The following is a 21,317-nucleotide window of genomic DNA, read 5'->3' as shown; positions in this document are numbered from 1 at the left end:
TTCAGGTCAATTAACATGATGGGCAGTAATTTCTGGGCTTGCGGATCTTAAAATGACTTCTTCCCCTAAAGACTCAACTAGGTTGGATATTTGGCTGCCTGGCGTGTGGCGATGAGAATAGAGATACATATATGTATAGTTGTAAGGTAACATGTCACTTCAAAATTTTCAACTGACAGTTCTAGAACCAGTTTCAAACCGAAAGTAGGCTACCTAACAAATGCCATGTGGCAAAAATCCTAGACATAAACCATACCCACTTCTCACGGCCCTGTAAATCATAACTATTTATTGCAAGTTCCTAAACCAAAAAGCTCAATTTGTTCTAGGTAACTGTTCGATGTTTCCCCCAGCACACTTGTTTAAAACGACACAGTAAAACGGCCAAATTCACCAGCAGGAATCGACAACTCAGCCATAACACCTGCTCAGCCTTTTCCCACCAAATTCACACACCATCAATGCCAGAATACTAACCACCTTCAATTGATGCAGAAACGTTTAGTGCGGCGTGCAAACTTAATCCAACATCTTAGTGTCAATAAGTAATTAAACGCTAATTAGTGAGTATGTCATAAGACAATTGTTGGCAGGCCTGGCTATTTTTAAATAGGCCTACGAAATCAAACGCCTGCCCCAAATAAACTAATAAATCAACTTTAAAATGAATGGCGCTTACAGTTGACCAGAACAACAGCGTTTACATTACCAGATAGCTAAACAAATATTATAGGCTTATTAAAGAAGACATTGCTAGTCTACGATTTATGCCCAGTAAAAATCCTTGGCTAGCGTGAGCTGTATGAAGTAGGCACCTAACTTCGCTATTAATAAAAATAAATAAATAAATAAACAAACAGCTACGTACATTCCAACCGCAGTGGGGGTAAAGCAATCGATCTGTATGGGCTTGTTCGTCATTCAAATGCATCACAGATGATTACGATTATTGGTCGCTAACTGGACTCAACCGGCTAACGATCTGTTGACAGCTGAAACGTGTCATGTTGTTTAACAAAGCAATATAAGGAGAACTCAGAATTAACATCACAATCCCTATTAACGCCGAAATGATGCATCATTTCCAAAATGCGAGTCATGCCAAGTCAGAGCAGCACGCCGGAGCTTGCCCGAGGAAAGGCTACACACTCGCACACCCGGCAAAACGCTCTCTAGTCTCGGCCTTCCCACGTTTCACAGCAGATGGTGCGGTGCACAATAACTATTTCATAAGTCACATATAATAGTTTCAACACCAATTTCGTTTTATAACATTTCACATGTGCGCCGATAGCCTGCGTTTTAAAGTCTCCGTAGCTGACTTGCGTCACCGGTGGAAATTGACACATGTATTCAGTTAGCTTTAGCTACCCAGCTGGATTTTGCTCTGTGGGGTTCCGGAAGGAGACAGCCAACTATTATCCGGTAATGACCCTAAGTCAAGCCTAAACAAGTTTACACCAAGTCGTGAGTTCTGAAAACTCCACTAACAGTTACTCACTGTTCTGTATTGTATAGTTTTCTGGACCGGTACTCCACCACCTCCTATCCTGCAGCTGTCCGAGTAACAGAAAGGGACCGGAAGTGGTAACTACGTCATTTCAATATAACGTTATGGGTGAGAGGAGGGGAGGTGAATGAAACATTGGTCACGGCAAACGGAAGTACAGTGCTCCGAAACTGCAACTATAAAATTATGAGATATATGTATGTTAATAATTAGTTATCTGTCTGCGCAAATCAAAGCTATATCAAAGATGATACAATTCGATTCTTCTCGCACTCCCCTATCAAGATCACAGGTTGGTACGTTCTCAAAACTGCACCCTCTGCGCCTGCGCGCTGTCGCAGAATCACGGGCAACCAGTGTTACCGGATCTGGGCGGGCGTTCGATTCCAAATATAGTAGAAATTTGCGATCGCTGTGAAGTATCATATTTCCCCATTGGGGTCAATCTGGGACAACAAAATTAGTGCTAAAATCCAACGTGTGTACCGGTATCTAATATTAACGTTACTTAAGTAACAGAGCTCCAGATAGTGGAGGCAGGTAAACGGGGTAAATGGGTTGGCATAGCTATACTGTGCATTGTAACACCAAATAAAACCGGACATTCAATCAAAGGCTGCTATAGAGGAAAGCAAACGGTGCATTGTGCACAGAAATAAGTATCTGTTTTCCCATAGAATAATAATTGTAATTAACTCCAAACAGACAGCTATTCCGTCTTCATTTTTCATACTGCCAAAACATGGTATATATACACTGTGGCCACTTTATTAGGTACACCTATATAGTACCAAATAGGACTCCATTTTGCCTCCAGATTCAGAAAGGGGCAGGAAACATTCATTTGGGATTTTGCTCCATGCTGACTCAATGGCATTAGTCATGTTCCTGCAATTTTTTTTTTTTTTGGCAACGCATTTATGCTGTGAACCTCCCGTTCTCCCCCAACCCAAAGTCGCTTTATTGGATTGAGATCCGGGGACCGTGCAGGCCATCGGAGTAGAACCAGCTTAAAGCGATGCGTGCTTTGCGACGCATTATCCTGCTGAAAAGTGTCCGCTCGAAAAATGCTGACCTGAGGTGATGAAGGAACACACACGGTCAGCAAGGCGTGCCTGACAGTGGCCACCGAGCGAGAGAGCGCGTGTCTCTGCGTGTGCTTGTAGTTCTTCTGGTGCTGTCGGGAGTCTCACTGGAGAGACGTGCAACAGCCCACGTCGTCCACAGGTGGGCCGCCTGCGGTCTTGAAGCTTTCGAGTCGTTCGCGCAACACGTTCCTCACCGCTGGAATTCCGTCCACTGGCGCGAGCTCGCCGGCAACCGGAAGAATTCCGATGGCAGGTGAACAGGTAATCGGCCGAGCGCAAGGACACCGTTTCAGTCGCTTCGCTTGCTCGAGAAAGGGGAGTCAGTGAGCATTTTCATCTTTTATTTCATTATTTTTTATTCCAGAATGGTACATATAAAACACATACTCAGGGTTTCCCCCCCTTTTAAGACCAAAGAACACAGATGCGGCTTCGGGACAAGCGGTTGTGAAAAATTTAATGTTAAATTTATGAAAAAACATGGGGGAAAAAAAGCAATGGTAAACATTTCTCAAGTAGACATGTTATTAAATTCTTTGCCACATACAACATGGCAGTGCTCTATAATCAATGTCAATTCAAGTCAGGAAATGAACCAGAAAGGAAGTAATAGATCAGAAAACTATGCTATGACCCCTGTGTGGGGTCGAAACTAGTGTCTTTTGTTCCTCCTTCACATCTCACAGACTTATTTTCAGAATACGCACCGTACAAAATCGCATGCAAGTAAACTGGTGTGACGGAACATTTCAACGATTCCAGTCTTAAAAGCTCCGTTTCCTGTGCCGTCGCTCGCCGTCCGAAAGGGGCGCGGTTTTCGAAGGCCGCGTTCTCCAGACCCCGATTTAATCCGCTCCCGGGCGTCCCCCCCCCCTTGCCACGCCTCACTTCCTGCCCAGCTCCCTCGCCCGCTCCGTAGCGGCCTCCACGGCCCCCATGGTGGCGGCCCGCACGCCCCCCCTCTCCAGCTCGTGGAGCCCGAAGATGGTGGTGCCCCCGGGGGTGCAGACGTCCGCGCGCAGCTGGGCTGGGTGCTTCCCAGAGTCCCGCAGCAGCCGCCCAGCACCCTGCCACATCGCCATGGAAACAAGCACCAGCCAAGTTACACTGGCAACGCTAATCGCACATTCTGGCGCGCACGCACGCACACACACAGGTAATCACAAATGCTAGCTCATGCGGACAACACTAATCACACACACTAGCTCTCATGCACACGCACACGCACGCACACACACACACACACACACACACACAAGCACACACAAATTCTAGCTTAGACTGACAACACTAATGGCATACACTACCTCGTACTTACACAACTAATCACACATGCTAGCTTACTTTTACAAAGATGATCAACCGCTAGCTAACACTTCACACAATAACCACACATGCCAGTTCACACGTCTCACACACACAAAATAACCACATGCTAGCTCACTCTTTACACACACCCAATAATCACACACGCACGCACACACGTCATGTCGACGATTGCAGTAACATACCAGGACTGTTTGAGCAGCGATACGGTGTGCAAGAGCACTGGGCATGCCCATCTTCACCCCGCCCTCAGCCAACGCCTCCGCAAACAGGTACACCTGCAGACACACACAACACTGATAACGCCTCCACAAACAGGCACACCTGCAGACACCAGATAACACACAACAAGAATGTAAAATTCAAATGCCTATCTGATGGTACGCAATTCAACGGGAGCATTCTAATCCCAATCTCATGGCACAAAACAGTCTGCATGCATGCATGTGTGTGTGTGTGTGTGTGCGTGCGTGTGCGCGTGTGTGTGTGCGCGCGTGCGTGTGCGCATGTGTGTGTGTGTGCGTGCGTGCGTGACTCACAAAAGCCACCCCACTGCCACTTAGCCCGGTGTGGGCGTCGATCCACGACTCTGGCCCCTCCTCCACCAGCCCGCAGGGGGCCAGCAGGTCCCTGAGGAGCGCCCCGTGCTCGGGCCGGGCCTTGGAGCCGCGGGCGAACAGCAGCGCCCCCTCCTGGACCAGGCAGGGAAGGTTCGGCATGAGCCGGAGAACGACAGAGTCCGGTGGGAGGAGCTGAGGAGGGAGGAGCACAGCGGGTCCCGTTAGCCGAAAAATGCACAAAAACATAAATTAATACATTTAAATCAGACTTTCCCACAGTTCTTTGCAAAGTCTGTCTATGATGTGCATAAGCTTCTGAGGAAAAGCTTAATTGTGGGATTTGTAGTCCAACAGTCCAAACAACCCGTTTTGCAAAGCAGAATTCGACTATGAACAGATTTAAAGCTTATGAAAATACAGGACAGCCTGACTTGGACAAAATATACTGAAATTATAGAGCTAGATGCTGTGGTTGCGATATGACTTGTGAGCTAAACACTATGGTGAACTCTTTTTCTAGTGATGCTATTAAGAGCAGATTATAAATGATTATACCTGTACTATATTAACAGCATACAAAGATGAACGGGGAAAACAGGGACCTCCCTCTAGAAATCCTCAGCTAGGAGAAATCAGAATAGTGTTAGACATTACACCAAGCGCGTGCTGCAGCTTCTTTACCGTCGGTAAAGGAAAAGGATGAAAATCTGAAACGGCCAGAGGGCTTGTGTGCTTTGCTTATGGGATTTGTTTCGTAAGCTTTGTGAACCTCCAGGTCTTACCCCTTCAAATTGGACAAGAGACAGAGACGGACAGACGGACCAACAGGAAACACGGGCTCTTACCGCTTCTACCGTCGCTACGGTGACACCTGCTGCCACGGAGACGACGATATGCTCCCGAGTGACATGAGAGGCGATCTCCTGGAGGACACCTGGGACCAGGTGGGGCTTCACCGCCAGGAAGACCAGGCGAGACGAGGAGACCACCTCCGCGTTGGAGTGAGTGATGCCCACGCCCATTTCCTGCAGTGGAGAGACAGGCCTGGCCTCAGTGACAAGGGGTGTGTGGAACCCCCCCCCCCACATCTGGACTTCCTGCCAAATTCTGCTCTTAACTACTGCATTATCCCTGTCATTGGGGGACAGGAGGGAAAGTCCCTATCTGGACTTCCTGCCAGATTTATGCTCTTAACTACTGCATTAGCCCTGTTATCTTGACCAGACTGGCGTACCCGAAAGCGGCCCAGGTTGTTGGAGGATGGGGCGCTCACTCTCACATTTTCAGCACTGACCTCCCCTGAAAGGAAAGTGGGCGGAGTTAAAAAACACAAGCGCCCAGCACAGACCACCGACACACGGATCACTTCCCAACTGTTTATCATTTTTTATGAACGCTTTTCAGCGAATAAACACTCCACCGGAAGCCACCCGATCTTTACCTCACACGCACGTAAACCGCACCCGTTTAAAGTTCACCTTCACGAAAACAGAGGGCAGGACCGGATACCTGACATCAGGATCCCCTGGGTTATCCCGAAGGCCATGTTCCCCGCGCCGACGAAGCCGATCGGCACGTCGGCCGAGCACCGCTGCTCCGTTTTGCACTGAAACAGGAGGACAGTCGCCGCGGTCAGACCCCCCCGCCGAAGCACGCTGCATTACAGCGCTCACCAAGCTGCACAGCACAAGACCTCCTCCCTAAACAGCGCTGTCGATATGGCTAAAGTTATTTCAAACAGGGACGCCCACACCACCCCAGGGAACGGCCAACAAACCAAGCTGTACAGCAGTGCATTTTTTTGGGGTGTTGAAGAGGATACTGGTTTCAAAGATTTGGAATTGGGCTGAGGGGGTGGGGGGGGGGGGGGGGGGGGGGGGGGGGGGGGACGACAACGCAATCTAACAGGGGTGCTTACCTGAGTGGACACTTTGTTCATTTTGCCTCCAGGATCTGAAAGCACCTGCAACGCGGATGGGAGAGAGGTTTTTATTATTAACGACGTGGCCGCACGTTTGCAAACAAAATGCTTCTTCAGGGGCGCGCCTGGGTAAATTAACTTCTCAGTCCCAAGACCCTCCTCCCTCACAATCCAATAGTGGAGCTAAAAGGATCAAATAAATAAAAATGCTTAGCCTTTAAAACCATGGGTCTCAAACCCAGACCTCAGGACCACCTACGAATCCTGGTTTCTGTCCCAAGCACAACTGCAAATCCAGAGTTTTAACCAGCGTTTCATTTTCTTAATCAGATTATTTTCATGCTAAGAGGGATCATTTACCCTCTCAAGCCAGTCTGTCAGAAAACTAATGTATGCCATGAAAACATGTTCACATTGTGCTGTATTGCAAAAGACTAAATAGAGGTAACAAAATTATTTAACAAATCTAATTAAAGACTCTGAGGTGAATCGACAGGCTCCTGACTGGTGAAAGTCTGCACACTTGGCCACTAAAACTAACCATCTGGAAGATAATTAAGACTTTAAAAAAAAAAAATTAAACAACAATGAGCCAAAACTGCATTTTGTTAATTTGTGCAATTTAAATGCATGTATTATTTGTTCAATAACCTTAATTGAGAGACTTGTGACAACAAAGCCCAACATGCACAGCAATCCCCCAGGATCTAGTTTGAGAACCTCTCCTTGAATTTATATACCAACATGCTTTCATTATTAATGTCCCCGTGTAAGTGGCGCTAGAAGAGATAGGAAGTACGCAAAAAGCATACAGCATTTTTAAGCTCAAGTCAATCTTAGCTATAGCCACCCTTACCGAGCTCTACAAGTTGGCCACAATACATAAAGTGCGTTCTCGTACGTGTCACTTACCTCCGATTTTATAGTGACTGTGTCAATCTTGCCTGTAGAGTCTTTTGTAATCTGCGCAAGAAATGAAGCGATAAATTAAGGGTATAATCCAAAACGCTCGCAAAATTCTGACACATACGGGTCTCGCAAGTCACATGAAAATGCTTTCAAACGAAATAACTTAACTCCTTTGTTAACAAGTATCCAACCCTCACATGCACATATAAAAAAATAGGCGAATATAATGCAACTAACCAGCGAATTGATTTCCCTCCGTTATTTCTTTTTTTTTAATGACAACTCTCAACCCTTAATTCCGGACCAGCTCCGGTCAATGCTCTCCGGACACGCGTGTTGTAGCTGGACAACTGTAGTTTAGCCCGGGGTTTGCTGAGCAAATGTACAAAAGCTGCACGCAACGCTCCAACTGCAAGGTTAGTCCTTTGGTTTTACAGTCTCTATGCAGCCATTACTTGTAAACGTGTTCGTGATGTTACACAAAAGACTTTTCTCCAAATGTATAAACGGCGTACAGAACAGAAAGTGAATCAAAGAACATGACTTTTAAACAAGTGAACTCAGCTGATTTACGAAGCGAGGGGATTGGAAGACACACTAACGTTAATTTCTCAGCTCAATCTGGAGAAAAAAATGCGCTCACTAATGACGCTAAGAAAACCGACAACATAACGAGCCACCAGCTGAAGTCAACCAAGCACCAGGGCCAACCCATGCAACCACACATTAACCTACATTTTAAGACTTAGTGGTCACACGACGAGACATTAGCCACGAGACCATGATTGCGTGCTTACCCCAGGCCAAAGGTCTGTCGGACGCTTTGCAACAATGAAGTGAACACCTTTCTGCAGTGAGCAACTGTGTTTTGCCTCTTCTGCAAACTGTTTATCGATAATTTTGTCCTGGTCCTTTTTTAATGTAAAAACGGCTACTTTCCTGTGTTGTATTCTTCAGCAACAGCTGTCAAACTCAATCCCTCGTCTAATTATGATGTTTCCAAGTTACTCGTGTTCGTTCTGGGCTCGTCATTTTTTATCGATGTTATGCTTCCAGGTATACTTCCGGTTTCACACCCTGTTCGGTAGACCGGACTTTTCAGATCCCCGAGGTTCGGATATCTGAGGTACTTCTGTAAACTGGCGGTCGAGGCTATAGCCAGAATTCAAGCTTGTTAATTTAATAAAGAGCAACTTACATGTTCGATCAGGCTCGTCGGCTCGTTTGCCACTGATGTCGTCGGAGGAGAAAGAGAATGGTCCTGGACAGGGGGTAGAGAGGGAACAGCCCCGGCAACAAGTTTCAGTAATTTGGCCAAGCCAAGAAGCCTCTGGTTATAATTTTGAAAGCTGTCCGGTTTTTGGAAATGGTCACTGCACAAGCGAGTGTTTGCACTGATCACGCCAGTATAGCCACAACTTTTCAAGAACGCCACCCATTTCTTCTGAATTGCAACATTCTTAGGAAACTGAAATAATGACACCGTAAGGTTACCCTCGACTTTACCCTTTATGTTCGCGCATCCAGGCACGGCACACGCCCGGGGTAAATTCGGCATGGTTGCCTGCAAACGGAGGCTTGATAACGAAACGAAAACTATAGCTCACCATAGACAGGCACACCATACTAGATAGGACTGCCAGCGCGCTTTCAGATCGCTCGTGGAGCTCCGGAAGTACATCGGTATCTGCGCATGTTGACTGCAAAACGTTGGAGCTCCCAGTCAAGTGAATAATGGGGGATCTTTTAAAGGGGGATATAGAGAGAGGGGAAACAAAAACTTTCCCGATGGTATTCTGAAACTTGACTGTGGAAGTGCAACACTGATCTATACCATTGGACGTACAGCACAACATAATTTATAATACTGTTTTAAAGGGGAATTTCACTTTATAACACTTCTGGGGTCATTTTTACACCTACCCGGGCTTTTGTGTGCACCCCATACAGTTTTTAGGCTGCTTGCTTCAATATTTAGATATTTGATACCCGTGTAAGCAAACCCCCCCCCCCCCTCCATCCAATAGCAGCCCATTCAACATCAAACTCCACGTTAGACTCACTATAAACACACGTCCCTGCTGCTCATGACTGATATTGTCCTTCTAATTAATGTGTCGCCCTTCATTTTTCGATGAGTTATTTCATCATGTTAATGTTACGTCTGTTTCGTTGCTTTCCTTTACAAATGCAGGAAGTAGAGCCAGGCAGTTTAGTGTCGAACTCGAGGATGCATATCATTGCGCGACAACAGTCAGCAAGCTGTCTAACTGTTACCGTAGACATCCTATGTATCAGACGGACACGATAGCGTTAGCCAGCCCGCTTTAGTATACCTCGAGCGGTTCGACCGACCATGGGAAAACGGTGGGCACAGTTCCACGCTTCAGACGGTCGCCTTGGTAGTCGGTGTCTTCAAAGTGGTCGCTGCATACCCTTAGTCCTCGTTTGCGAACTTCTTCGGCTGTTATGTTGGGGTGTCTGATTACATCTATCCATGTCTGGCACAAAGTTGCATCGCGTGGAAAACTATGAAAATGTGCTTTCAAGGCAAGTTTAAGGGGGGCATTATAACAACCGGGTACAATGCACCTCATTATTACACGGATATCGCATCAAACAAAAGCTAGCAGACGTTAGTTTGTTCGATTTCAACTCTAAGTTAACGGGATGTTGTTTTGCCGCGAAACGAAATCGAAGAGAAAAAAAAACCGGAAACCGTACTAGATGAGAGCAGCACAACCATACACACGTCTAATGGCACAACCGGGTAGGCGACTTTTCCTTTACGTCATGCCCCCGCCCCTTTTTGGTGAAAGCAGCCCCTCTAATTTGACTGGCGGTAAATTCAAATTCCGAGGTCTTTGCCAATTTAATAGCATAAAAAATACCGTATTGCTTTTAGCTATTAGGTCAGGAGCCCAAATCATATGACCAGTCAGGCATCGTTATATAGAAAATAAATAAATAAATAGGGGTTGATGAGTGTCCTTTCAGTCTGCCTCCATCAAAGTGGACGAAAGACTGTAGGCTACTCACCTTGATACTTTCAGAACTCGCCACTGATTTCGATATTGTCGCTTCGGTGACGGTGATTCGTCTATGTCGATGTTGGGGCATTAAAACCATTTTCAAATGTTTCGCGGTAGAAAAGTGGCTGTCCAGTGACGATTTCCGTTTGTGTTCCATCACAATGTTGCACGGAGTGCAAAATAGTTTGCCTCCACTTTCGTGTAAAACATTTGGAAATTGTTTTGCACGGTCTTTTGCAGTTATTTTCGTTGGCAAATGAGATAGGTTCGCTTTCTTCATTGTGTAATTTCACCTGAGTGCGCGATGTGTTTACGTGTCACGTTAGTTGTTTTGATTTGACTGACGCAGGTAAGTGCGACGATTGGGGTTCATGGGAAATGTGGTCTTATTATGAGAATTAGACTACCAAATTGTAAATTTGTAATGTAATTTTGTGCTAACTGTAAACGAGGAGTTATTTAATACAAAGTTTCCGAATTGAATTTTGGAGTAAACCAGTAGGCAGTGATGAACGGTCTGTCCCAGAGGAGCAACAAGTAACAAGGTCGGGCTAGGCTATGCTTCCTAATTATGCTAGATAGCAGTGTTGATAACAGAGATTGTCCGAAGGAGCCGTCTGCCAACAAAGATATTGTTTCATCAGAGAACAAATTTATTCACAAAATGGAACACCATTCAACGTTACTGAAGACTCCTGTGACAGATAAGCACTTATGATTACGTTCCCTAACCATAATTTCTTTATGACTGCAGCCCCTACAGATGCATTTTGCTACGTATTTTTTAATATGCATTAACGCACATATAGGGCTCTGGATTTGGACATCCTAGAAATCGCGGGAATTTTGCAAAATTGCAAGCCCCCGCAAATATTGCGGAGTTTGGTTGAATTTGCATTAATTGTTGCGATTTCCTGAAGGGGCTAGGAAGGATACTTTTGATACAGCAGCTGTACAGTGGTGGGTAATGTATGGCAAGCCGTTTTAGCTTTAATTCATTTCTAGAGGATATCACAAATTCAGTTCTAACTAGCTAGAATGCAAATTCTTGATATCAGAAATTCAATTGTGACTAGTTATAATGTGTATTTCTGATATCAGAAATGCGATTTTAACCAGTTAAAATGCATATTATTGATATCGGAAATTAAATTTTAACTAGTTAAAATGCCAATTCTTGACATCGGAAAATCTGTTTTAATTAGTGAGATTTAAAAAGTTTTTTTCATTCATTTCAATGAGAGTTGGAATTTGACCCAGTTAAATACCAATTTCTGATCATAAAATCAATTATTGATATCAACAATATAATTTCAACTAGCTAAAATACCAATTTCTGATATCATGAATTAAATTGTAACTAGTTAAAATTCTTGATATATAAAAATTAAACTGTTGATATCAGAAATGAAAGGTCCCATTGAAATGAATGGGGAAAAGCTTGAATTATAACTAGTTAAAGTTAAATCCCTGATAAAGAATTTCAATTTTAACTAGTTAAAATTTAATTATTGATATTGAAAACCAGTTGAATAAAAGCTTAAACGGCTTGCCATAGTAATGAGGCATTCACACTCTGCAGTTCAAAAAGCAACATCAGCGCCCAACCTTACTAATGCGTGTGAATTAAGTTTCATAGCCCTAGGATTTATGGCTTTTGCTGCCCATTCAGTTTTAGGGAATAATAATAATAATAATAATAAAATAATAATAATCAATTGGGTTCCAGCAGAATAATGGACAAAAAATAAGGTGTAATTATGGCGCAAAATGCTTGAACGAGAATGTTCATCTTAAACATAGCCAATCGATTGTAATAATTACAAAACTGTAGGCTAATCTGTCAAATTAATTGCAGCAATTTACCTCCGCTCTAGGTCTCTTCAGTGGTGCCCCGATCTCTGCGAGGTATTGCTCCTGCCCAATGAGTTTCTACAGTTGGGCAAGGCAGCACGCGCTTTTATAGTCCGCATGCGCGCAGCACAGGCTGTTTGTCGTTGCTTCCTCGGCTTCATTTCATGGCCCCTCCTGCCCTCTTTGATTGGCTGCGTTCTGGGTATTTAAATATTCGGAAACAGCCGGGGCGAAATTAAAATAAAAACGCTGGTCAGCTGGGGCAATAGTTTCTGCTGGTGAATGTTACGGTGTGGGGCAAAAACGAGACAAAAGAAAAACTTGCAAGACACTTTACGGTTTTCTTAAAGGTTAGTGTATCCCTTGTTGTCTGCTCAACTTCGTATTGTCTGAAGCACGCGTTTAGTAGTTTCGTCTGTTTATCATGAGGCAATTATAGTTCTTTAACATATAGCATAAAACCTTGCTAGATAAGTTGAACATTGCATGAATCTACGCTTTATTTCTTGTGAAAGAATCCAACGTAAATGCCTGACTTGTGGAAATTGCTAGTCGGCTAAGCTGGTCTTTCCACGAACATGCCTGGGCAGAGCAGCGGCGTCAGCTGTGAAGTTGTCATGTGTGGGCTGAGCTGAAATTGAATGACATTCTTTGTTTACATTTTTCATTTTGCTGATAATTTTGTTGAGGATTGGCCTGAAAATCCCACATAAATAAGATCCGTTTGCGCTTCAGAGTTTGTTTAAGGCTTTTTAGGTAGGACGCCAGTGTAGGACGCACTAGAATTGTAGGATGAAGTGGAATTCTAAAATGACACCTGTAACCGAGTTGCAGTCATCTTCGTCTCTCTCGATGTCAGTACACGCACGTAGAAAAAGAACTACTTATGAATTGTGGAAAATTATACCACCGCAGCAGGGAGTAGAGGAGCAGTTTTGTTAGACTGCCTATCGATTTATCCTCCAGTCTATTTACCCGTTGATTTATTTCAATTTTTCAGATGGGACACAGGGGTCCGGGCAGGCTGGCGGCCCGGTTGGTGGTCCTCGTTGCGTTGTGCTCCTGGTGCGGGACGGCGTCCGCCTTTTTCGCCTGGATGAGGAAAGGCACCGAGTCACCCCCGCCGCCGCCGCCGCCGCCTCTGTCGCCGGGCCCAGACGAATACACTCCCCCGTTTGAGATGAGCGTGGCGGACGAGAAGTTCCTGGCGGAGGCGAAGACGATGGAGCTTAGCCCTCTGGATACCTGTCACTACCGGGTAACCAGATGGCCGAGTCATTTAAAATAAAAACAGTGAAGGTGCTAATAGGGATTGTGGAGTGTTGCAAGAGGCTACTCGGTATTACCGACGCAGCTGGACCCAAATCCCGCGGGTTTATGTACGCTCCCAGAGTAGGCAGTTTATAAATGTTAAGTCTCCGTTCCATAATGCAGTCAGTATATCCATTCCACAAGCAACAGTGTCGACACGCGCGTGACGCACGCGGGATTACACCCAAGGCCAGATACTAATCCATGTCACTGAATGAAAGCCGCTCGAGTCAAATTGAGCTTTAAATAAACAATACCCGAACCTTGCTTGAATATGGATGCAAAATATCCCGGACCTGAGCCCAAGTATATTTGCTGTTAACGGCATACATTTGGTTTTGATCAGACCAAAAACAATTGGCTTTTTCCCTTTTGTGCATCAATATAAATCTCCTCCTGCCAAGATTGCTGAATAATAATAATAATAATAATAATAGTAATAATAATAAGCGATTGCATATGTAGCATCTGTTAATGGTCTCAGTCTCTCCCAGGGAGCAGCACCTACCTGTGCAATGTGCAGAAGCCAATTTTGTGTCAGAACTCTTGTGGACATGCCTGTAGCCACGCCTCTCATCTGTCCTGCAGGTGGTAGCCCAGTTGAAGTCCACCTGCAGCGGCCTATCGGAGGAGCAGCTGGCCAAGCTGGGCGTGGTCCTGTTCAACTGCCAGTCTGAGGTGGAGGGCCGCAGAACCTTCCCCTGCACTGAGGAAATGGTACGGCCTGGGGGGGGGGGGGGGGGGGGGGGTGAAATCATCTGTAATGGATCTGATGCACTCGTGCTTCCTTGCTCAAGCGTCCTTCGGGAGCCTCCTAGCACCTAGCTCCTTCAAGGAGCATTTAACGGGTTGTAGTGTCCTTAAAAGATGGCGCACCTCGATTCGATTTCTGGGTCAGGCGAGGGCAGGGGAGACTAGGACGGATAAAATAAGGGACTGGAATGAGCCCCATGTGACCTGTAGATTATCACCCCCACCCCCCCCAGACCCTGAAGGAGTGCACTGCAGCCATGGACTCGGACACGTGGAACGCCTACCACATCGTGAGCAACCGCGCGCGCTCCGTGTGCTACGCCACCCGCCAGCAGCACTTCCGCCGCAAGGCCGAGCTCACCGTCAACGCCCTCATCTCCACGGCGACCAGCCAGCTGGAGGCCATGCAGGACCTGAAGGTAGGGGGGACCCCCCCCCCCCGTCCTCTGTGCCGGGAACGTTTATCTTTCCTCGCTAATCGCGAAATGCTGAGTGGTCTCTTCCTGGTGGGTTCAGGAGGGCCAGCTGGAGCTGAGGGAGCTGACGGTGGCCTCTCTGGAGAAGCTGCTGCAGGGGCACAGTGCGCTGCAGGAACAGCAGGGGGCGCTGCAGCAGGGCCAGGACCAGCTGGAGACCTCCATCAGCTCCAACCTGCAGCGGCTGGGGCAGGAGAAGGCCCTCATCGCCTCCGGCCAGGAGCTGGTGGCCCAGCTCATCCAGGGCATTACACAGAGAATGGGTCAGATGTGTGTGTGTGTGTATATATACACACACACACTTTATAAACGCTCACACGTACACATTTATACACACACTTATGCATTTACACACACGTGCACACACAAACACCATACACTCAGTCATACCCCATATTACTCACACATACAGTACTCCATGTACTTACATGCATTCCAGTGTTGTCCTGTCTGTCTTTCTCTCTCTCTCACTCATCCCGTCTTCCTCCCTCCTCTCCCTCATTGCAGAGAATGTCAGCGAGCAGCTGAAAGGTCAGGGGTCAGACCTGCAGGAGGGACATAGGGCCATTCTGGATGACCTGGCGGAGGTCAGAGGTCGAGCACAGGACATCTACAGCAAAATCGGTACCATGCATGAATCAGCGGCATTTTGCATACTGATGTTTGCAGCCCAAAGCTTTGCGCAGTGTGTGTGTGTGTGTGTGTGTGTGTGTGTGTGTGTGTGTGTGTGTGTGTGTGTGTGTGTGTGTGTGTGTGTGTGTGTGTGTGTGTGTGTGTGTGTGTGTGTGTGTGTGTGTGTGTGTGTGTGTGTGTGTGTGTGTGTGTGTGTGTGTGTGCGCGCGCGCGCATGAAGAAGGCAGTGTGTGTGTGTGGGGTAGTGTGTGTGTGTTGGAGTTTGTTAGTGTGTGCATGCGGCAGGTAGAGTGTGGTGAGTGTGGTGAGTGTGTGTGTGTGTGTGTGTGACCTGTCAAAGTTTGGTCAAACGCTTGAGTTCACAGTTCGGTGAATGAGTTGCTCCGCCCCCCACCCCCCCCCCCCCCCCCCCCCCCCCCCCACCAGAACACAACCTGTCTGGGTTCCTGCGGCATCAGAACCGCACAGCCCGGTACTACTCTGACCTGATGGGGAAGCTGGAGCGGATGAACGGCACCCTGGGATACATGCTGCTCTACCTGGACAACATGCAGAGCCGCCTGGAGGACCGACTGCACCTCATACAGAGGTACCTGGGACAGGCAGGTACGTGCATACACGTGCACGCGTACGTGTTCACACACACACACACAGATGTACACACACACGCGTGTTAACACAGGCGTACTCATCACCTTGACACTTACACACACAGGTATGAATGTCTCGCTGTGCTTTAGAAGACATGCACTTTCACGCAGGTGCACTGTAGGTGAAATAATGGCAAAGATCCTGCACACACCACCAACCCCCAAAACCCAAAAGCGTGTGTGTGTGTGTGTGTACGTTTGTGTGTGTGTGCGTACGTTTGTGTGTGTGCGCGTGTGTGTGTGTGCGTACGTTTGTGTGTGTGCGCGTGCGCGTGTGTATACATGTCATTGACCGGAGCGTTTTCTCTCCCCTCAGGCCTGAGCCTGTCGGCGCTGTGGACCTGCGCAGTGCATGCTGGGTATTTCCTGCTGGCGGCGCTGCTCCTCTCCTTCCTGCACTGCCCCTTCTTCTCCCGCGCCGCCCTGCTGGTGACCGTGCCACTCAACGCCCTGGCAGAGCTCAACCAGCAGCCTGCGCTGGACCTGCCCAGCCTCAGCCTACTGCTGCTCACCCTGTCTCTGGGTGAGGGGGTGCGGCATAGAGAGGGGCGGAGCATGCAGGGGGGTGGGGCTGGACCTGCCCAGCCTCAGCCTACTGCTGCTCACCCTGTCTCTGGGTGAGGGGGTGGGGCACACAAGGTTCATCTTAACTGACAGATGATTGGATGACCATCTGTGTTCAGCTTGCTTAACTCATTAAGGTGTGAGATCACAAATGTGTGGTTAGAATGTTCTTAGCTGAACATTCTAATGCTGACGTCACAATGGCTACTGGTAATAGAAAGCAACAGAGTTCTAGATCACTGACTTCGACACAACTGGAATAAAAACACTCCCAAGAACTCTCCAAAGGGGTGTGTGGTGTATGGGGTGTATAGTGTGTGTGTGTGTGTGTGTGTGTGTGTGTGCATACACAGTATGATGTGCTAAGCTGACAGTCCTGTCTGCAGGTCACTGGTTTCTGCAGCAGCTCTTGTGGGGCTGTTCCAGGCTCCGGGGGAAGGGGGCAAGGTCTGCCCCCCTCCCCCCGACAGAAACCCCAGTGCCCCGCGGCAGACCGTCCCAGTGCCCCCGCCTGAGGTCCTCCACTCCTGACTGGTGAGCGATTCGTGCTGTTTGTTTTTTTTGTTTTTTTTTTGCATGATGGGTAGTGTGAGACGGAGCTTGACGGTGCATCTTACACCAAAAGCTCGAGAGTTGGCAAGCCCGTTACAGTAGTATCCTGTACTACATGTTAAACCGATATAGTAGTATTATACTACTATAATACTATAATAGTATAATACTGTACTACATTTTTAAACCCAGATGATAGTGGTATATACTCCATGATAAACCCTCATAGAGTAGTATACCATACTAGATCTTTAATCTTTCATATAGTAGTATTCTATATTTTTAAACCTTGATATAGTAGTATGCTATATTACATGTTTTAAACCCTAATATGGTTGTATACTATACTACATGTTTAAAAAAGGAAAATGACTTTCTCTCTCTCTCAGCGACCTGCTTGATGGTGTCATGGCGCCAGATCCCTTGGATCAGGATAGTTTTGCATTTGGTATGTTTGAGCTCTACCCTCTTAAATGGACTGTTCAGTTCAGTCATGATCTAGACCCCTGAAGAGGTGTGGTGTCAGACACCGCTCACAAATGTGACCTCTAACCCCCGCCTCCGTTTCTCTTAGATGACCCCTGTGTGGCCCCTCAGTTCACTCGGATCGAGGATCCCCGATTTCTGCCTCCTGTCCTGGGCACTCTGAGCCACTCCACTCCCAGGCTTAAGAGCAGGCCTAGTTTTCCTGGTGGCGGTCTAGGGGTGGGCCCTGTTCTGTTTGCGCACACACAAACCCATACACACATGCGCAGTCTCTCTCTCTCTCTCTCTCTCTCACACACACACACAAACCCATACACACATGCAGTCTCTCTCTCTCTCTCACACACACACACACACACACACACACACACAAACCCATACACACATGTGCAGTCTCTCTCTCTCTCACACACACACAAACCCATACACACACACACACAAACCCATACACACATGCGCAGTCTCTCTCTCTCTCTCACACACACAGTGGGTGATTGTTAAATCTGTGAGGATCATGTCTCATCTGTATGGAGGACCCTGATTGGTTCAGGGTTTAATAAGGTGTGCTGTGATTGGCAGGCTCTGGAGGGAATTCCCCAGAGGAACCTGGGCCTTGCTCTCGACGGGGCGGGTGATTCGCGGAGCGCCAGTCCAAACCAGTCCGTCTTCAGCAACAGGTGAGCCTGTGGCGCCCCCTGCCCCAGAACCCCCACACTGCAGTTTATGCTGACGATGATGATGGTGATAAACAGGATAACGATTGTGAGGACGATGGCGGTAGTGGTGAGGATGATGATGACGGATAATTATTGCGATGGTGATGGAGGTAATGATGATGATCAGAATAATGATTCTGATAGTGATGAGGATGATGGTGATGGTGGTAGTAGTAGTGGTGATGTTGTTGACGGGGATAATGATGGCGCTAGTGTTGACGGGAGCGATGCTGATGATGATGATGAAGGTCAGCGGGTTTCTCTGCGGTCCTCCTCAGCTCAGCCTCGGGCAGGCAGCTCTGTCACGGCACCACCAAGACCGGTCTTCCCTGCAAGAAGAGGGCGCTGTTGGGCCAGGACTACTGCAGGATCCACGAGGGAGGCTACACTTCCTACAACCCCATGTGACTCCACCCCCTCCCCCCCCCCCTGACCACACCCCTTTTATTCTGCCCATCAGAACTGCCCTGGGTTACTGGGGACTAAAATGCGACACTAAATGGCCCAAAATGTTTGCCTGCAGGGCGATCAGATCTTTCGGAGGCTGGTATCAGCTGTGTGTCTATGTGGTTGGTTACTAACATAGTGAAGACGTTGGTGAACCGTTACACGTGTGCCTCTGTGGACGTAATTTTATTATTATTTATTTATATATACGTATACTGTTTTTTTTTTTATCCAAAACCCCTAAACTTTTCGAAGGAGTTTGTGTGGAGTGCTGGGATCTTTGACTGGCAGTGTTGACTATAGCTGCAACCCTTGAGAACTTGACAGGAAGGAATGTCTGTGATGTCACAAGAGTCTGTGATCAAAGGCAAGGGGAACTCCGTGCCTGACTGTGAATTAACTTGCTGTCCTCTACCAACTAATTTTATTAACTACACTGTTTTTACCGTTTGTACAGAGACATGGGCCTTCAGTTGGGATTAATTTGCAGGCCAGGTCAGCTGACCAGATCAGCGCTACTGCCGTTGGGCAGACTCAAGTGTCCCCTTTCTGAACCGCCTCAGTTTGTCTGTTACAGATTCTTTAACTTCTGACAGAAATATAAGTGCAAGGATAGATTTATATTTGTTTGTTTGTGTTCAGTATGTAGCGATGTGTTTTGTGAGATTTCTGCCACAAATGTTTTTACCTACCTAAGGGCCGTGCTATTGTTTTTATATTGCGCATTTTTACTCGTATTCATTGTAATAAATTATTTTACCTTGAATTGTATTCTGTCCGTTACTCCAGATTATCAGAAAAGAGAAAATGCTATTTTAGCTGAACTTAAATGCTGGATAATGTGTTTATAATAAAAATTAAAAAAAAAAAAAAATTAAAAAAAAAAAATTTTGCATTAAGTTGTGGAAGTTGCTCCAGAGAAAAGCATCTGCTAAAATAAAAATGTAATATAGTCCCAGAAAGAGCATGAGCAGAATCCAAGCAGTTGCTGCATGTGGTGTTATATTGTGACGTGTGTGTGTGTGTGAAAATGGGTGAATGTGGTCCTAAAGCTGGTTAGAACTGGGCAAGCTGGGTAAGTTTCTGAGGTAAAACCGAAGGTGTGCTCACTTCATTCATCCTGTGCCCCCACAGAAAAACACACATACACAAAGCAAGCACATTACTAGAATCTTTACTCCTACTTTACAATACTATTAATCAACACCCCTAGGAACATTACACCGATTTTGACTGAAAGCACAAATAAAAAATTAAAAAAATGCATTTAGCACACCCATTATCCCTGAAGCAGTAACACATTCTGAATGTGCACAGTGTGAAGATTGTCAGTTTAGTGTCAAAGGTGGGGATGGATTGGAGCCAACATGGAACGCCAGGATGACAGAGGAGCCAAAATGGCCGCTTAATTACCGAGAGCTTCGCAGGTCTTTTCAAACCACCGACCACGGGGGTCAGACTCCAGTGCTGGAGGACCAGCGTATTTCAGCACTAAAGTGCTTCATTCAAGTTTAATAAAGTCCACAAAGCTTGTTTCCAAAGCCTATATGAGCTGTTGATGGACACCTGTGGGTATCTGAGTCCCTCTAGGGGCTCATTCCAATTGCTTATTTTATCCGACCTCATCTCCTTGGTCCTTGATTGACCTGGCAATCGATTGAGGTCCATCTATAAGGACCTTATAACCCGTTAAATGCTCCTTGAGGGAGGGAGAGGCTCCCAAAGATGCTTGAGGAAGGAAACCTCCTTTGTGGAAGTATTTCTTTCGGACCGAGAGACGTATAATTGTTTGAACCTGCGGATACACCTCTCTCCATCTGTAACTGACGTGGCTCCAAACCGACGCTCGACTGACCGTTTGCCTAGGGCACGTTTCTTCAATTCATCCGTCCTCGCGTCCTTTCCTTGCGTCCTCCGTTTGGGTGGAGGTAAGGAAGCAAGGAAAGGACGCAAGGAGGTAAAACAAGCGATTGGAGTGAGCCACCAAAGCTTGAGCTGGACATCCCTGGTCTCGCACGATGGTTTCCGCTCGCAGGCGCTTCATTCCGCGTTTCCCGAACCTCCATTCCGTTGGTCACATTCTGTCCTTCGCTCTTCTTCTGTGGTACTGGAGAGTCCCGCCTCCGTCCTCCTAACCCACCGACGCCGTCCAATCGGGCGACAGGACCTTCACTTGCGGGCCGTGTCATAGTTGGCGACAAACCAATCGCAGGTCTCCTTGACAGCTGGAATGGGAGGGGTCGGGGTGGGAGGGGGGAGACGGGTGAGGATTTCTGCAGGTTTATTTGCAGTGCAGTGGTCAGGACTGTTTTAAGTAGTGAGTAGTAAAGGAGTGCTGGGCCTCTTCATGTGTTCTCCACCCCCACTACACTCTGCCCCGCCCCAATACACTCTGCCCCGCCCCCACTACACTCTGCCCCGCCCCCACTACACTCCGCCCCGCCCCCACTACACTCCGCCCCGCCCCCACTAAACTATGCCCCGCCCAATACACTCTGCCCCGCCCCCACTACACTATGCCCTACCCCC

General features: G+C 47.1%; 4 protein-coding genes across 18 annotated transcripts in view; 2 read left to right on the top strand and 2 right to left on the bottom strand.

Moving 5' to 3' along the window:
• LOC118225974 (E3 ubiquitin/ISG15 ligase TRIM25-like) overlaps positions 1 to 21,317 on the top strand; it is a 487,938-nt gene that overhangs the window by 99,364 nt on the left and 367,257 nt on the right. The window lies entirely within an intron of this gene.
• On the bottom strand, positions 2,929 to 10,625 carry pycr3 (pyrroline-5-carboxylate reductase 3). Of its 10 annotated transcripts, none has more exons than XM_035415227.1 (10): positions 10,354 to 10,625; positions 8,513 to 8,575; positions 7,318 to 7,368; positions 6,403 to 6,447; positions 5,994 to 6,090; positions 5,719 to 5,783; positions 5,330 to 5,509; positions 4,464 to 4,676; positions 4,110 to 4,202; positions 2,929 to 3,665 (listed from the first exon to the last, which is right to left on the bottom strand). In XM_035415227.1, the coding sequence occupies exons 1-10, from the start codon at positions 10,501 to 10,503 to the stop codon at positions 3,483 to 3,485; spliced, it is 1,140 nt and encodes a 379-aa protein (XP_035271118.1). In that variant the 5' UTR covers positions 10,504 to 10,625; the 3' UTR covers positions 2,929 to 3,482. The 10 variants fall into 10 exon arrangements, with proteins under 10 accessions (XP_035271118.1, XP_035271119.1, XP_035271120.1 ...); XM_035415228.1 differs by lacking the exon at positions 10,354 to 10,625 and adding an exon at positions 9,651 to 10,042; XM_035415229.1 differs by lacking the exon at positions 10,354 to 10,625 and adding an exon at positions 8,922 to 9,041.
• Positions 12,417 to 18,966, top strand: bmb (brambleberry). Of its 2 annotated transcripts, none has more exons than XM_035415095.1 (13): positions 12,417 to 12,550; positions 13,201 to 13,458; positions 14,100 to 14,228; positions 14,498 to 14,683; positions 14,781 to 15,003; positions 15,248 to 15,364; positions 15,800 to 15,979; positions 16,340 to 16,546; positions 16,974 to 17,121; positions 17,529 to 17,587; positions 17,714 to 17,844; positions 18,205 to 18,302; positions 18,625 to 18,966. In XM_035415095.1, the coding sequence occupies exons 2-13, from the start codon at positions 13,201 to 13,203 to the stop codon at positions 18,920 to 18,922; spliced, it is 2,034 nt and encodes a 677-aa protein (XP_035270986.1). In that variant the 5' UTR covers positions 12,417 to 12,550; the 3' UTR covers positions 18,923 to 18,966. The 2 variants fall into 2 exon arrangements, with proteins under 2 accessions (XP_035270986.1, XP_035270987.1); XM_035415096.1 differs by having other exon boundaries at positions 12,418 to 12,550; positions 18,620 to 18,776.
• Positions 19,947 to 21,317, bottom strand: part of gfus (GDP-L-fucose synthase) — a 6,413-nt gene continuing 5,042 nt past the window's right edge. For all 5 annotated transcript variants that reach the window (XM_035415086.1, XM_035415088.1, XM_035415089.1 and 2 more), the window contains exon 11: positions 19,947 to 21,013. In XM_035415086.1, coding sequence (XP_035270977.1) covers positions 20,958 to 21,013 — 56 coding nt within the window. In that variant the 3' untranslated portion in view covers positions 19,947 to 20,957. The remainder of the gene's footprint in view (positions 21,014 to 21,317) is intronic.

This window comes from Anguilla anguilla, chromosome 4, assembly GCF_013347855.1.
Source record: "Anguilla anguilla isolate fAngAng1 chromosome 4, fAngAng1.pri, whole genome shotgun sequence".
NCBI classification, from domain to species: domain Eukaryota; kingdom Metazoa; phylum Chordata; class Actinopteri; order Anguilliformes; family Anguillidae; genus Anguilla; species Anguilla anguilla.
This window is presented reverse-complemented; position numbering and strand designations above follow the sequence as displayed.